Source organism: Ciconia boyciana, chromosome 1 (genome assembly GCF_034638445.1).
Source record: "Ciconia boyciana chromosome 1, ASM3463844v1, whole genome shotgun sequence".
NCBI classification, from domain to species: domain Eukaryota; kingdom Metazoa; phylum Chordata; class Aves; order Ciconiiformes; family Ciconiidae; genus Ciconia; species Ciconia boyciana.
The window spans coordinates 87,785,238-87,802,310 of NC_132934.1; the positions used below are offsets into that span (position 1 = coordinate 87,785,238).

The 17,073-nt window shown below is 45.3% G+C and overlaps 1 protein-coding gene across 2 annotated transcripts in view; it reads right to left on the reverse strand.

Annotated features, from left to right (window-relative positions):
• Positions 1-660: 660 nt before the first annotated feature.
• CASR (calcium sensing receptor) overlaps positions 661-17,073 on the reverse strand; it is a 41,181-nt gene continuing 24,768 nt past the window's right edge. The window contains exons 4-7 of one of the 2 annotated variants that reach the window (XM_072851021.1): positions 8,979-9,209; positions 8,317-8,338; positions 5,022-5,153; positions 661-2,111 (exon numbers count right to left, since the gene is read on the reverse strand). In XM_072851021.1, coding sequence (XP_072707122.1) covers positions 661-2,111; positions 5,022-5,153; positions 8,317-8,338; positions 8,979-9,209 — 1,836 coding nt within the window. The remainder of the gene's footprint in view (positions 2,112-5,021; positions 5,154-8,316; positions 8,339-8,978; positions 9,210-17,073) is intronic. The other variant, XM_072851030.1, reaches the window with a different exon arrangement.

Below are 17,073 nucleotides of genomic sequence, written 5' to 3' on the forward strand. Positions count from 1 at the left end.
ATGAAGAGTATTGTCCAGTATTTCCTGCTGGGCAGAAAGGAGAGATTGGGACATTACTAAATATAAATAGCAGGGCGCTCTGTCTCATTAAATACTTTACATGTTCACACCCTTGGCTCTACACAGCATGCAGGATGTTGGGGGCTTTTTTATTTTCCCCACAACTGTGCTTTCCCCAAGTGAAACCGTGTACCTTGCTTTTGTAGAGCTGAGAGTCCTGATGCACATGGTTACAGATCACATATACTTGATAAAGAGGGAATATTATACATAGTGGGAAAGAGGAATATTATACATAAATGTAAAAGCAGAGTATAGTGGAATTGCCTAGTGCCTCCCACAGTCAGCTGAGTTGCAGTCTGTCAGGAAAAGCTTATGGAGGCAAGGCAGCATGCAGACTTCTGCTTAAGGCCCACCAGAGGTGATCTTCACTTGTCCTTCTGAGATGTCCTGATTTCGATAAAGCAAAGGCAAATTCAGTCCAAGGCTCCCCAGACACAGTCCTTCCTCTGGAGGCAGGTGTGTTACCCTGCCGGTGCTAACAGTGAGGTGTGGTGGAGCTGTGTCACAGGAGTGTGTCTCTGTTGTCTTTCCCATTCAGAAGCAAGAGGTGAGCAAGTTCCTCTTGGGGGCTGGTGTGCTTTTCACAATCTTCTTTTGTTAGGAATGTACCATGTTCTCTGTGACAGAGCCACCTCCAGTGCCTATAAAATTTCGGGAGTTAGCCGATGGCAGGGAAGGCTCCGCCTCAGGGCTTGGTACCTCTTCTTTGGTGTCTTCCACCACTGACTCCTGTGAGCTGGTCTCCGGGCTGGAAGCTGCCTGGAAGCCAGGCTCAGCGCTGAGGGGCTCACTGTTCTGCAGGGGAAGCAGGGCCCGGTGCCTCATCAGGCTGTCATCGCTGTTCTGGGCCTCCAGGGAGTTCCTGCGCTTGGCGTTCCTGTTAGCCATGGCGTTCTTCTGCGGCTCCTCGAAGCTCAGCGACAAGGTGACTGTGCCGCTCCCAAAGCTGACTTTTTGCTTGCACCCACGCTGCTGCTGGCGCTGCCGCTCAGCAGAGGCCGGTAGAGGAAAAGGGTCTTCATGGTTGCTCTTGCTGCTGATGGAGGAGGAAGGGGTGGAGCCACTGGAGCCCCCCAGGCTGTTGGAGCGCTTGCGTGACACGTTGCTCCGTCTCAGCGTGGCCCTGGCAGCCACCTTGAAAGCGTGGGCAGCTGTGCTGCAGCGCACCTCCTCAATTGTGTTGCGGGAGGGCTTGAAGAGGATGATGTAGACTTTGTTGAAGAAGATGCAGGCCAAGAGCCCAAAGCTGGCAGCCAGTATCGCAATCACCTCCACGGCAGAGACAAACTTGCCATATGTGCTAGCGTAAGCAGGGATGAAGGATATCCAGACGATGAAGAAGATCAGCATGCTGAAGGTGATGAACTTGGCCTCGTTAAAGTTCTCAGGTAGCTTTCGAGACTTGAAGGCAAAAAAGAAGCAGATGGCTGCCAGGAGGCAGGTGTAGCCAATGAGGAAGCCGAGGGCCATCAAGGAGCCTTCGTGGCAGGTGATGAAGATAATCTCATCCTCCAGTTCATGGTTTCTGTAACTGGATGGCGGGGCCGTGTAGAGCCAAATCACACAGATGACAATCTGCACGAATGTGCACAAGAAGACCAGGAGGAACTGGAGGTTGAGGCCCCACCACTTTCGGTGGAGGCTCGTGGGGATCTTTGCCTCGAAGACGAGCAGGACACGATTGGTTTTCACCAGGATGCAGGAGATGCAGAGGACAAAGCTGATGCCAAAAGCTGGCTGCCGCAGACGGCAAGTCCAGTTCTGGGGCTCGCCAATGAAGAACAATGAGCTGGAGAAGCAGCAGAGCAAGGAGAAGAGGAGGAGGTAGGACAGCTCCCGGTTTGTGGCCTTGACGATGGGTGTGTTGCGAAATTTGGTGAAGACTCCCAGGACAAAAGAAGTCAGGAAAATTCCCAGCACAGCAAAGAGAGTCAGAGCGATCCCAAAGGGCTCTGTCCAAGACAGAAACTCTATCTGCTTGGGGATGCAGGACGTGTGGTTCTCATTGGACCAGTAATCCTCAGGGCACTTGTCACAGGCACTTGCATCTGAAAAAGAAGTGACAGAGAGAGGGAAGGCTTGTCAGAATGACAGGCTGAAATGTGGGATGACATAATGCAGCTATGCACTAGCCTTCACCTTAAATACATGGGGTGTTCCCTTCAGGTGCCTGCAGATTCCCAGAATCATATGTTGGTCTCTAAGAGCATTTTACACTGAAACAACCAGCCTCCCACAGGCTATATAGCAAAACACAAAGCATGCTTAGTTCCAGCTTAAAAAAAGTCCTGCCCCTGCACTCGTGTTTTTGGAATCCATTTCTTGGCAAACCTTTGCAAACTTTGATTGCTGTCGGTTGTTACACAGGCTCTGTCCCTCTCTCTTTCTTGTTCCTTCATTTTTCTCATCTACTTCTGTCTGCCTTCATACCTCTCACACTTTTATCATAATTTGAAACATCCTGCCTGTCTCTACTACAGAGAAGATTAAAAATGTTCTTGCCTCCTTAAGTGCTTTGAGAGCCTATTTTGTATTCCATGGGGGTGAGTCTTAGAAGTGTTTAAATTGCTTAGTTTAAACTGCCCTGAAGGCAGGCAATGCCCTTGACTCCCAGCACACTCTCATTTCATGCTGGAACATCAGGGGAAGATGTGTCTTAAGGATATTACTCTCCCCACACCCAGCAAAGCATCCACTGATACTTGCAAAGGGAAAATTGGTGCCTCCATCTCTTTCCTCTACATGAAACTAGTTGTACCTACTGGGATGGCAACATATATCTCCAATGGCTGCCATGATCAAAAGGCAAGGACCTGCTGCTTCTGCTCTTCTTCTTGGAGCCAAATGGGTCTTGTGCTCCAGTGGGGAGGGTCATGACTCCCTTGATGGCAGTGGAAAGGGGTTGAGAGCAGTGAGTTGGAAGTCATAACCTACCTCAGCCTTTGAGATCCCAGTGGAATAGCAATGGGCTGCAGTGAGTTCTGGGAACAAACATTCAGAAAACCCCTTTAGCAGCAACCTCCCTCTGAGCTTTGCACCTGAGCACGGACAGAGACTCGGAGCATAGCTCCCAGAGCAGAGCTTGATGCCAAAGAGAAAGCCAGGAATGCTCATCTAACAAGGGTGGAGGATTTCAAGCTCTCTTGTTCTAGAGGGGTAGTTGAAGGGAGCGTCTGTGACCTGATACGATACTGCTTTCCTAATGACTGGTTGCCTCACCTAAGCTGTTCATGTGAAAAACTTGTGCTAGATGCAAAAGCTCAGTCAGAAGCTCCCATCGCCACATGTCATTTCATTTACATCCATACAGCTTCTGCCTTTTACCTGGAAGCCTATTGCAAACTGCAGGCAAGGCAGAGCTAACTTCACATAGCAGGGAATTCAACTGCCTCTACCAGAGACAGGGGCAGCTATTTAGCACTGCATGCTAAAGAAGTGCTTTCACTGTCTCTTGAGCTGACTTGGAGACCATCCTGCCACTGAAGGGAGTAAACCAGACCTCCCTCCTCCCCTAGGCTGCTCATTCCTGCCCCCTCCTTTGTGTTAGCACTATAAGTCATGCAGCTTCTCGTTCTAGCTGAAAACTCAACCTGCGAAGAGTTTGTTTTAGAAAGACCAGAGACCTGATCCAACTCGCTCTGTGGTTGCATGAGTACCAGCACTGCTCCCAGACAAAGAGTGGGAGCAAACAGCTGGGAGAGGACACGACAGATTGTCTCCTTTGGTAGCATCACTGTCTCAGCTGGATGAGACTGGTTGTAAAACTGCTCTCTAAGCCTATAAAACTGGCAAGCACAGAAATAAAGAGCATTACTGTCAGCTGAAATTGCAGCAGGAAACTGTGGAGTCAGAAGGCAGTCGCTCCCTCAGCCCCACAAATTTCACCAGCACACCAGTACCAGCTCCCAAAATCCTGTGAAAAACACCGAAAGACCCACATGACCAGAATTGCTTCTATTTAATTTGAAAATGCTGCTCCCAAGCATCCTGTAGTACTATATGTTCATGCTAAAAAAATCATCATTCCTGTCTGATAGGATGCAAATTAGAGTCTCCCAAAGGAGTACACTTGTTCAGTCTTGCAAGCAGCTTACTGAAGGTTTCATCTCAGGCAAGGTTTGCAGCATGTGCTGGGACCAGTGCTGCTGGAGAGGGTGTGAGAAGATCCTGAGCGCTCTGCAGTGTGGAGGGGACTGCTGTTCTGAAAGGATTTACCTGCCTTCATTACCCTGGGGATGCCCAACACTGAGGAAGCGCTAATGGTGTTGGAAATTCAGAATTTTTCAACCAACTTTAAAACTGAGGTTACCTTTTCCCTCCACTGCAGAACCTGAGCAGCTTGATCCAAGCTCCCTGGAGCTTACTGAAACCAACAAAAAAGATGTACATGGGTGTTTGATAGGACCCAGAGATTCTGGTCTCTTGCAGTGCCAGTGCTCAACAGAAGCTGTGGTTGGTGACCCCATAAAGGAAAATATTATTCTCTGCTTGTGAAGTCAGGGATGGAATGGACTTTATTTCTTTGTAGAGCATGAAATAAACCCCTGACAACATGAGGAAAAGCAGACAGATAACTACAGAATTTAGGATTAGGGTAGGGAGTGTCTCCTTCCTCCAGGCTTTTGGAGGAACAAAAGCTAGTGCTACAGTGCAAGGGAGTTTGCTTGTGGCTGCCTGAGAGAATTCCGATATGCAAGTCCTTTTTCAAGTTCTCTGCCTTAATTTTCATAACTCAGAGCAGAAGGGACAAGCAGACTTAGCTGAAGACAGAACCTGAGGACCACAGGACTCAACTCCTGTAAGCTTTTCAAAAGTCCCTCCAGACTTTCTGTGAAGCCTCGTGGCAGAGCAGCCTCCAGCTCAGCACTGCAGGGAATCGACTTCAGCACAACTGCAGGTGATGCCCAGAGGGCTTACATGGTCCTCTGCAAACCCTGAAGCAGCTCTGTGGGTATTACCTGTTTCATCACTGTACTCCCCGTCGGGGCAGTCCACGCACTCAAAGCAGCAGGTGGGCTCTCCCTCAATAATGCCCTTCCTGGTGCCCGGGAGGCAGTCCCTGCTGCAGTTAGAGAAAGGCACCTGCAAGAAAAGAGCCCAAGGATATTTAATGGTGGCAGTACCCCACATACAGCCTTCGTGCAGCAGGACCTTGGCCTTACTCCACGGGTGTTATTGCTTGATTAGCATGCTGGACGGAGAGCCTCAGAGGCTCACTTATTCTTTCCACAGAACAGACACATCTTGTACAACAGTCCTTCCCCAACCCACTGCAGTGATATTTGTTTGAAGGATCACATCAAGGGATGGTAGGGAGAATCAGTGGATCTCTGTAACCTCTACTGTGTGGTGGGCACTGCAAGCTTGTATGTGACCCATCATACAAGTACCAGAAAACAGTCATTAGATGGTTAAAAGAAAAGACAATCAGTCTCTACTGGCAGGAATTTGAGTCAGCCTTGGAGATGATGGGCTCTGACTGCTGATCCCCAATCCCATATATTGCATATTGACTGCTAATGATTTGTGGGGAATTACAACAGTTCCTTGAAGTCCACTTCCTCCTGTTCTCCTGAAGACCCTCTCCAACCCGGAAACGTAAAAGGTAAATTAACTAAACAAGAGAAGTGTTCATATGAAAGAGAGGAAGGCCCTGTTTTTAGAACACTGAGCATCTAAAGATGCAAATCAGCAGCTGTATGCAGATCCAAAAAAGGACACCTCCGCATGAAGTAGACCTTAGGTCTTCCATGTCTAAATCCATGGAAGGACCTGTAAAGCCCACAGCTCACTGCTGACGGTCCTGAACTTTCATCAGAAAGGTTACTCAGGCTTCCAGACTTCTGCTGCTGCAAATGACGAGCTGTGTCACCTGCTGGCTGTGCATTTATGCTGCTCGTGAGCCCACCTGAGCATGGTCATATCCTGGCAGCGAGTGGTCGCACAGGCATTCTCACTGCATGCTTAATGCACACTGACAACAGGGAGTTCAGCACAATAAGTGGAAGTCTGGGCCTTTTTTACACAGAAGCACAACCTGAGGTTGAGCTCACCTTTACCAAGTAAATTAAGGAAAGAGAGCTAACAGAGAACATGGCTTTCTCAGCTCAGAGGAGTTAAACCCACACTTTCCACTGCCAGCAAAGTGCCATGATCTGTACATACCTAAGGGCTGCTCTGGTTGGAAGCCTCCCTTCACCTTTTTGGAGTTGTGCTGCTATGTGGAAAGGAATGAACCTCCATCCCCTTCTTCCCTGTCCCTCACTGTAGGATCTGAACCCTGTCTGAACCCTTTAATTTCCTCACTTATCCTGTTGCCAAACCCAAGTGCTGCTAACCTGCTGATCTCCGGGAAGCTCCTGTGTGGATGCATTTAGGCAGTGAGTCCAGAGTGTTGTTTGGAAATTGCCTGTGTGCAGGCATCGACCTCAGTCACAGGGTAAGCAAGCCCTCAGTAGTGGCAACTCCTATGCAGAGATGCCCATTTTGTAGCTCAGGTATTTGTGGGCAGCTGAGAGTGGTCGCCGTTGCCTATCATTCTGAAGTACAGCTGCAGCACAGTTTGGGAACACTGTTTCTAAGCTATTAATCAAGATTGCATAATTAATTGGACAGACGCATATCCAGGGCAAATCCCTGCAGCTCCCCACTTGAAGCACTCTTTGCTGTTAATACCTATTGCTGTTACTACGGTGTGCTGTTAATACCTGTTCCTTGGGACAGTCTTTCAGCAGGTAGTGCATCCACGAAGAGGATTTCATCAGTCTAGACTGTCTTTCCCTAGAGTGCCACTGATGATTTTGAACAGGGCTGAATCAAAGGCCTGACAGAAGTCATGCACTGCTTCCCCATTATCTACTAAGCTGATTGAGCTTCCAAGGAGGAAAATTAAATTGGTTCAGCATGATTTCATCTTGACAAATCCATGTTGGCTTTTTCTTATCAGTTTATTATCCTCTGAGTGTTTATAAACTGTTTAATAATTTTTTTTATCAAATCTTTTAGGTTACTGAAGCTTAGATCAGTTGTGTGTAATTCCCTTGGCTCTCCTATATCTGCTTTTAAAAACAGGTATTATGATTACCCTCCTCTAATCCTTTGAGACATCACCTATCCTCCACATTTCTCAAAGATGAATTGCTAGTACTTTTGAGATTGCTTTGGCTGCCTTCTTAAGTATTCTGTGGGGAATTTCATCAAGTTCTGCCAAAATGAATCTATCTATCTTACCTACTCTTTAATTTGTTCATTTGCAAGTCTGGCTAATGCTGAAGTTCCTGTGTTAAAATTAACTACATTTAATCTTTTTTGAGGATGACAGAGGCACAGAAGGCTTCAGTGAGTGAAGTACTGGCTACTCTCTTTGAGCAGAGCCTTTTATTTGGAAGAAATTCAAACTCTATAAACTGGAAAGAAAGCTGCAACAGACATAGAGATCACAAACCCCTCCAATGGCACACAATTTACATGCCCTGGCATGACACTCAGTAACATCCAGTCACATTTATAACAGTTTAGGACAGAGTATGAAGATAAATATTGCACTGTTGGAGGAATTTAGACCAAGAGAACACAATTACTCAGCTTAAGTAAAAACCACTAAAATCCTAAGTGTTGGATAAGGTGCCAGTGGCATTTGCAATGATCAGAAGAAGGAGTTAGAATATCAGGGGGTTTTAATTCCATTTGTAGTTTGAGGTCAGAGTCTTCAGCTGGGCTTAGAAAAGCCTGAGCTCAGTATTTCTGCGGCAGCATGCTCTGCCTGACCCATGCCTCCTTCAGAGAGCTCTGTATTTAAACCATAAGTGAAGCTGGGGTATCTGGAGTAAAGGTAAGGCTTAACTGATGGTGTAAATGTATTAGGCAAGCGTAGCTACTGCAGAAGCAGTTACCTGATCTGTCAGCGAATGTGAATAATCACCTGGAAGTGAATTGCCTCGTTCATTAATCAGGTGCTGATTTAACACGTCTAAACATTGCAGTGGGGCCTGGCAGTGACATTTCTAAGCTAATGCTCCCTGTTTCACCTCCCAGGCCACAAGCCAGATGCTCACTCAGTATGCCCTCCAGGAGCCAGGGTTTCTGTCTAGGCTGGAGTGGGCTGCTACTGGCTATGACAGCAGCTCACCTGGCTCTTGTCCAGAGATCCCTGCACCGTGTTCCCATCACGTGGGGGAGACACAGCCCTGGGTGCCAGTGATGATACAGTTATGCTGAAAAGATCTAACATCTGCGAGTAAGTGGAGAAGGACTTAGGCCTGACTAAAGTCAATGGCTACATCACGTACTTTTGAGACTGAACAAGCACCTTCTGGTAAATTAAAAAAAGATAGGAGGCACTAGCATGTCCTACTGTTTGAGCACCATGTCCAAGTTAACCTGAGCAGATTGACAGGGCTTGTTCTGTTTGGTTTGCAAAGCAAGGGTGTGTGAATGGCTCTGGGACTTGGAGGGTAAAGCCAGCAGAAACAGCTGTGAATTTAACTAGGAGCAGAAAGAGACACTTCTAGATACAGAGATACTGGGAGTGGAAGAGATGGCTGTTTTCAGCAATGAAACTACTGAGCTCAGGAAAACTTGACTTAGTCAACAACCAGACTTGGGCAATGAATTTCTCATCCTTGTGGAAACAGCACTGCAAAATTCCAAGCTATCTACTTGGGCCAGAAAAAAGGCATTATTTAAACCATTAATACCCAGGCTCATCAAATGTATAGGAGGGGAGAAGCAGCTGCCCATTATTTCCAGAAGTGCATAACAAGGGTGTAAAAGACTACGGCAGAGACTGTGTACACAGTAAGATGAATGGGTCTTTTAATGACACATGGAGCCATAATACAGGAGTGCGCAAGGTTAGTTCAAATTTCATCTTGCAGAAACTTGGGAAATGTTTCTGTGAGGATTTAAGCACTTACCTCCTTAGAGAATCCGCTCCACAGGATCTTGTTTTCATTGATAAAGAGCCTCTCCCCTTTCTTGGCATAAACGTTGTAGTGCCCAACCTCCTCAAAGACGACTGAGCCATCCTCCGGAGAGAGATGCCAATTGATTATTGAGTAATTCCCTACCAGGTCCCCAAACTCATCAAAATCCACTTGCTCCCCCATGTTATTGGTGAAATTTAAGTGGCGCAGATGCTTGAGAACCTACAGAAAGAGAGAGAGAGAGAGAGACCATGAATGCCTGTGTGTCACAACCCTAGCAGAGCACACATCTGCTATGGGGACAAAACTGGAAATAATCACTTTACTGCAGTCCTTAATCTCTTAAAAATCACTTAATCACAGTAGTAGCAGGCTTTCTCTCATAGACATCACATGCACACACACAAAGCCTGTACAAACCTCGTAGACAACACAAGGTATCATGGCCCTCCGGGTGGACGGCACCCATCTGTAACACTTTGCTTACCAGCTGCTACCCCATCAGCCTTTTAGCATTCCTCTTCAGTCCCTTCCACCCACCTCTGCAAGCCCACAGCTCTCCCTTAGGGGCAGAGAAGTGGCAGCAACCACTAAAGTGTGTCAGTCACCCACGCATCCCTCTCACCCCACTCTTGCAACTACTCTGCATAAATGCTCTCAGTTGGCATCGGTCATCTCTGAATGATCAATCACTCAGAAATGGTAATGCTTGAGAAACAATTCAAACTTGACTTTTGATTGAAAAACCCCAAGCCCAATGCACTTCAGTAAAAAACAACAAACCAAGCTCCACATGGCAGTCCTGGAGAATCCATACCACTTTTTTTTTGGCTCCTGTCTCCTGGTTGCATAGTTTCAAGTAATCACATTCTGCCTGTCCCCACGTGTTGGCTCCTGTAATTTTCACCTCATGCCTGAAACTGTCATATGCTGCAGACAAGAGCAGTTAATCCCAGGAACAACTGCAGTTGCAAAATTCACGATCTAGATAGCCTGACAGGTAGACCAAAGAAACTGCAACATGAATGAAAGACAATACTGGCAACTGTGATACAATTCATCCACATCATATTTTTCTTCAAAAGTTAGTTGCTGGTTTATGCACTTATCAGATTATTTTTTTTTTGCCCTCATTTAATGGATATTCTTAGTGAGTTTCTCTGTAGAGCTCACCTACAGAAAGCTGAGGTGACTCTGAGGGCACCTGGCTGTCAGCTGTCCCTAGACCACTGCGACGCTGTTGCTGCTGTGGTTCTAGTGCCTGCGACAGCTTGTACACCCAGTCCTCTCTCTCTTACCTGCAGGTACCCAAACATACAATGCTGGATGGCAAAATGTAAGAAAAACCAAAATGAAATAAATTTGTCTGGGCAGGCAGTGCCCTCCTCACCCCATAGACATAGAACAGACAATACTGTTTTGATGAAGCCTTTTCACCTGGAAACACAGGGACAGGGGAACAGAATAACTTCATTAATTCCTGTCAGTTTAGCTAAATTGTCTCATTTTTCTCTGTTTCCTTTCGGGATGCTCCTATCTCAAGCTAAAATCCCCAGAGCTACAGAGATATCCTCCTCTCACTGCCTATCAATTGATATCAATGCCAGCCTGAGAGAGTCTGGAAAAATCATAGTAGTACTACACAGGACATGGCTGGCAATACCTTTTCGGCTTTGTGTGATGTTGATGGAAGTACATCACAATATTGCCACAGTATTCAGTCTTTGAATAATGGGTGCGATGGTGGAGGCAGGATTTTTTTCTTTCTTTCTCAATCCCTGCTGACCCTCCTCTGTAGACCAGCTCCCCCATAAGGTGTGCAGCTGCAATGATCTCACTGAAGAGCCAGGACCTGTCCCTAGAAGACCTCACCTTCTGATGGACACAGCAAAAAAAGGTGCTCTGCTCTGGCACTTTGCTGTGGAGAGCTGGACCATTGCCTGCTGTGGGGAAGAAAAGAGGAGACTGCTCCCCTCTCCTCCCCCTCATCCCTGAGGGGCACCCAGGAAGATGCTACTTGCCCAGCTCCAGGAGGGAACAGAGCGAGAACAGGGCAAAGGCAGCTCTGAGGTCAGAACAGGTGACACAGGGTCTCCAGATCCACAGTGGTGTCTGTACTGCATCAACTCACCTTGGCTTTGTCTGCAGCAAGGCTGCAATCTTGGACATGTTAGCAGGAACCTTGTCCACCAGCAGTGTAGGTCCCAAGCAGGGAACCCGCATTCCTCTGCAGGCTCTAGCATCTACCACAAGGTGACACCTGCAGCTTTGATGTCCAGATCATATTTGAGTTGTTGAGCTGAATGCCATGTTTCTCCTCACTCCAACTCAATATTGCGCTCTCTTGCAGCACTACAGCACTTTGTTGAACAACACTAGGATGTCCTGACTGGATATCACTGCTGGGTTAACTGTTATCTGTCTAGACAGGAGGTGCAGACCTTGCACTTCTTTTGATTACAGTTACTACACACATTAGGAGACAATCTTGCAAGAGCCATATTGAAGATTCTCCAGTTCAAGTCCTGCCTCTCCTGGCCAGCTGCAGTGGCAGGAGGCTGGCTGATCTTACAGTCAGCGAGATGAATGGTGGAGAAACTTCTGGATTCCCTGGATGCAATTTTTTTTGTTTAATTTCATAGCATTCATCTCAATTAGTCTATTCCTTTACCTTACCTCCTGTCATTAGGCTGCTTAGAAAGTAATACATACCCCTGGCTACTGGTGGGTTTTTGTAGGATTAGTTTAGCAGCATGTTTCCCTTGGTCACACACACACTACACCTGAGGATTCAGGTTATAAACCATTTCGTGTATGAGCTGATATGTCTATCTGGCAGGTAAGTATTCATATAAAAGCACTGATCTACACTTAATGTTGTCTTTCCCCAGGCACAGAATAGCAGCTTCAGCTATGCAGCCATAGCTGGGGAGCAGGAGAACTCAGGTGTATCAATTCGTGCAAGAAAGACACATGCTCTGTTTAAAATCCCAAATGGAGGGGCAATGGGAACAATAGGAGTAACAAAACCTGTTTTCTCTTTTCAGCAAATACCAAAGTTTGCCTTCAAGTCTAAATTTCTGAGGGCAGCTTTGTGAGGTGGTAACTGAACGACTCCTAGGACATGTTCCTGTTTTAGATAGTAAGAAAATCCCAGTATGATATCTGTATATCACACAACAAGTTTTGTGCTCTACAGCATGAAAATATGGTTTAAGCAGCCAAGGACTGTATAAGAACTAAACTTTAAAAGGGGAAGTTGTAGACTCTGAATAACTACAGCACTCTTTTATAGGCACCAGTCTATCAATGATTAGCTAAAGGCTTTACAGTTAAAAATGTGTCACTGTGTTTTGTAACTAAAGATAGAAACATAAATACTCAGGAATCAATCCACAAAGGCTTAAAAGACCCTGCTTCAGCAAGGGCAAGAACACATGTGAGGGGTGCATGTATCATATCCTGGAACCAAGAGTTTACGAAAGTGCTGATCTTGTGTCTTGAATACACTGTCATCAGCTGGTGGAAGCCTGTGGGGAGAGCATTGTGCGAGCTGCTGTCTTCAGATATTTCTTTCTATAATTTCTCCTTCTTTTTTTTTTTCCCTCTGTCACAGGCTCCACATTGAATTACAATGCCTTTTAATTAAAACACCTATTATCAGAAAGGACTTGCAAGATGCCCTCTACTTCACCCTCCCATTATTCTTGGTAAGGCCATTCCTAGCCATGTAGCATCTCATGCTTTATCCAGGCTAGATATTCTGGGTAATGTGGTTTTCACTCTTATGGAAGGATCATAAAAACATAACACAAATACAGTTGTATTAGGTCAGCTCAGCAGCCCATCTCCCCAGCACCTGTTTCTGACCGTGGCCAACAGCCAACACAAGAGTAGAAGGGGACGTGATACTTTCCCAGAATACTCTCACACATTTTGCAGCTCAGTGACTTCCCGGGCCAAAGGTCTTTGTACTTGATAACCTGCAGTGGATTTTTCTTCCATGACGTTGCATATTTGTGTTCTGCACCTGTGCAGACTTTTCACATCCACAGCCTCCTACAACAAGGAGATCTACATTTTATGAGAAAAGCACCTCTTCTTGCCTATTGGAACAGAGCAGCTACTAATTTCTTTTGATGCCATTTGTGCTTATGTTGGAAGAGGCAAAGAACTGTTATTTGCTAGTCACCTTTTCCATGCCTCTCAGGATTTAAAAAACCTTTGTCAGATCTCTCTTCAGCCACGTCTTTCCCAGGCTGATAAGCCCTATCTAACTTTGCTGCTTCTGTACAGAAGCTGTTCCATTGACCCTTCTCCAAACTTTCCCGGTCTCCTTCATCAGTTCTGAGATCTGCACAGGATATTGAAGTGAGATGCACCAAGGGTTGCACCAAGGGTTAATGAAGTTCCCCCAGGGCACTCTGTTTACCTCTCTGTCCCTTTTTCCAGTGTGACTATTCCTAACAGTGCATTAGCTTCTTTGACTACTACTCAGCCAGAGCTGAGCAGTCCTCCTAAGGACCTCTTCAAACTTGAAGATCTCATTTGTGATTAGTCAGAACTGAACATTTATTTTTATCCTCTGCTGACTATCTTTCAACCAACTGTTCATCCATGTGAGGACTGAATTTGGTGACAGACTACCAGAAGCCTTTTAGAAGCCTGAGCATACTCTATGAATAGGAGCTCCCTTATCCACATAAATCCCAAGGCCTTCAAAGAACTTCAGAAGGTTTGTGAGGTAGGGCTTCTCTTCACAAAAGTCATGGTGTCTCCTCCTCAGTATATTCTAGTTTTCCTTCCTTATTTTTTTTTTACTACAGTTTCTAATAATGGGCTGAGTCAGGCTTTGCTAGTTCCTTGGGTCTCCTCTAGAACCCTTTTAGAAAATTGATGTCACATCTGTCAACTTTCTAGACCTCAGGGCCCAAGACTATTTTAAGTGAGGGGTTGGTAACTGTAGCCAGCACTTCAGCTACTTCATCTGTGAGTTCTGGCAGAGCTTTTGGGGTGGACATCATTCACTCGCACCGAAGTATTAAGTTTTGCTCTTGTGTCCCATAGCTTCTTCTACAGTCACTTCAATATCAGACAGATCCTCTACAAGTCCCCTATAAATAAACAAACTCAGGAACCTTCTGAAGTTTGTCCATAAAGAGCACACTATTCTTCTGCCATGGCCTTACCTTGTCTTTTGAAGTGATAATCTATAGCTCAACAGACACTCCTACTGCTGAAGTGTGTAAAAAAGGATTTATGAGCTTTTGCCCCATTTACAGACTGTTCCTCATTCTGGTTTTTGTCCTGCCTTATTTTAATTTTACATTTAACCTGCCAGAGTTTATGATCCTTCCAATTTTACTCACTGGACATAACTCTGCTATTTGAAGGATGCTGTCTCGCTTTTAATAAACACCACTTAATACCTTTGTTTTGCCTTGCCAGCTTCCTTACCCTTTCTCCACCTTTTCTTGATCTGCAGTAGACACTTACTTTGTGTCATTAGTAGAGCCAGTGGCAGGCAAAAAAACCCACTTAAATTGTAAACGCTGTCAGGCAGCAGATAATTGTGTGTGTGCATGAATGTCCAAAAGTGAATTTTTCTACTCTGGAGCACAAGCCTGCTACTTGCTAGCTGCAAGCAGTACTGGTTGTACATTTTGATAGCAGCTGGACTAAACAAAAGTGGGGAAAGTGAGCAAGATACTAAGCAGGTTAAAAGCTCTAGTCTTGTTAATTCTTAAATAAACATCAGTATCCAGATCCACTATAGGTTGTCCTTTACTCTTTCTCTACTGTGATAGGTCCTTAACTAGTCTCCATATACCAGCAAGGATTTAATATCCTTGGCTTCCTTCTGCAGTTTCTTTCTAACATGTTTCCTCACTAAGTCAAATGGTCCTGCAAGGGAACTGAACCTGGGCATGTTACAAGTATCTATCCTCACAAAAGACAAACAGTTCTCCCTCCTAACATGCAGTTGCAAGGAATTCTGTCTTGACAGCTAACATACATTTTCCCACACTGAGTTTTAATTTCAGTCTACCTAGCTATATTCAGGCCTGTAAAACAGTTCTGGACTGATGGGTATCAAATGTTTTTATCTTTGCTTTGGTAGGGTGCCCATCCTGAGAGCAGCGAACAATTCTGCTTCATGGCTCAACATGAAGATGAAAAGCTGGTGACGGTACTGAAGATGGCAAGTCCTCCCTTTCATTCTGAACTGCCGAGGGTCCATTCTCCCCTATTGTTTCAGATTCCTAGTCAAGCACCCAGAGAAGATATTTTCATAATGCTGTAATAGGCTTAAGGACTTGAGAGCTCAGCTATCACATTAGCCCAGTCATGGCATACAGGGTTTGGTTTCTGCCAGTGGTCAAGTATCAGGAGGAAATATGCCCATGCCACTTCTGAAAGAGCCTCTTGTAAAATACTTTAAGGGAAATGTTCCCTGAAGCAATAGTTTTTTTTATTTCCTCCTTCCATTTCCATCTATCCATGTATTAATCTTTATTTACATGCTAGCAAAGCTCTAATTTTTACTGTCTATATCAATGTTTAATTCCTGCTGCATTCTCTACTTTGGATTATCTTCTTACTGTTTTTTATGTAGGACCAACTCTTGGGGTCTCCCAAAGGCAGTGCTGTCATCACAATATCAACCAGTACTGCTAAAGGACCTAGCAGGCAGGAGGGTGCTGGCCCTAGCCCCTTGAGTCAGTAATACTTGTTTCCAGAAGCCTGAGCATTCCAAAGCATTCTTCTTGCTGGCAGTAGCTGAGCTCTTCTTCCCCCTATAATCTCTCCTCCTCCTCTGCTGCCTATTGTGCACTGATGGAGACAACATGTAGTGCTGATGTGTTGGGTTTTTTTTTAACCAAGATGCCAGGATATGCCAACACCACTAATCTTGTCTTTTTCCGAGGGCCATTCAGAAGACAGTGTAGGATGTGATTCATTACCGTGCACCACCTGCAACATTCCACCTAAGCTGGTTTCCATTGTTTTTCTGCTCTAAGAAGTGACTGTTAATCCTGTTTATCCCTGTAAGGGTAACTCAGGTGGAGAAGTTGAAAGGGACCCAGGAACAGAGCTGGGATTCTCACTGTAAACACCTCACAACACAATGGGATGTCTTTCTGTTACACATGTCCAGCCCCATCAACAAGGAGTGCCTGGTCTGTAGCTGGGATACTGGGCTAAATGCTGGGATACATGCTAAAACAATGAAGACTAGGCATCACCTACTGTACAAGGACTGGGCTGTACTCCAGGATTGAAACTGTCAGGTTGGTAACAGTGCAGATGAACAAAGGGAGATAAACTCTGGAAGAAGGGCTGGTCTCAAAGAGTTGAAAAGAGAATATTGATGGTCAGCCAGATATTCACTGACAATACTGCAAAGGAATTCTGTCAAGATGGGGGGCATCCCAGCTCTGGTGAAATGCTAGAACTGCCAGTGACTTGAAAAACAGGGTGAAAGAAAGAGTTTAGTTCAAGACTCAAGAATAGCTGTACAAAGGCTGAGAATAACTCAAGAACATTCAAAGTTGTTATGCTTTGATAAGAACTGAATGACATCCTCATAAAACTAGAAAGGTAAATGGACAGCATGACTGAAGGCTAAACGTATATGACAAATACAATGTGCCATATGTTAGAAGTAATAATTTAAGCTATTCATAATCTCTATTGGAAACTAAATTAACTAACCACTCAAGACAAAGACCTGTTCATTATTGTAGGCAGCTCAGTAAAAACACTCTGTGCATTATGCAGTTGAAATAGCAAACAAAATATTAGGATATGAAAGTAAGAAAGAAGATGATACTGAAAATATGGTGCCAATATGTACATCAATAGTACAGTTTCCCCTGGAAAATGCAGATAGTTCTAGTCACTTGATCAGAAAAGAAGAATAAAATTAAAGGAAGATTAGAGCAGTCCAGAGGTGGTGATGATAGCTCTTAGACAGCCAGTCTGACCTCCATTTGAAGAGAAATGAAAGGCGGGATTATTTAACTGTTTATGACACATGTAGTGATTTGTGGAAAAGAGGTGACATTCTCACAGAAGCAGAGAC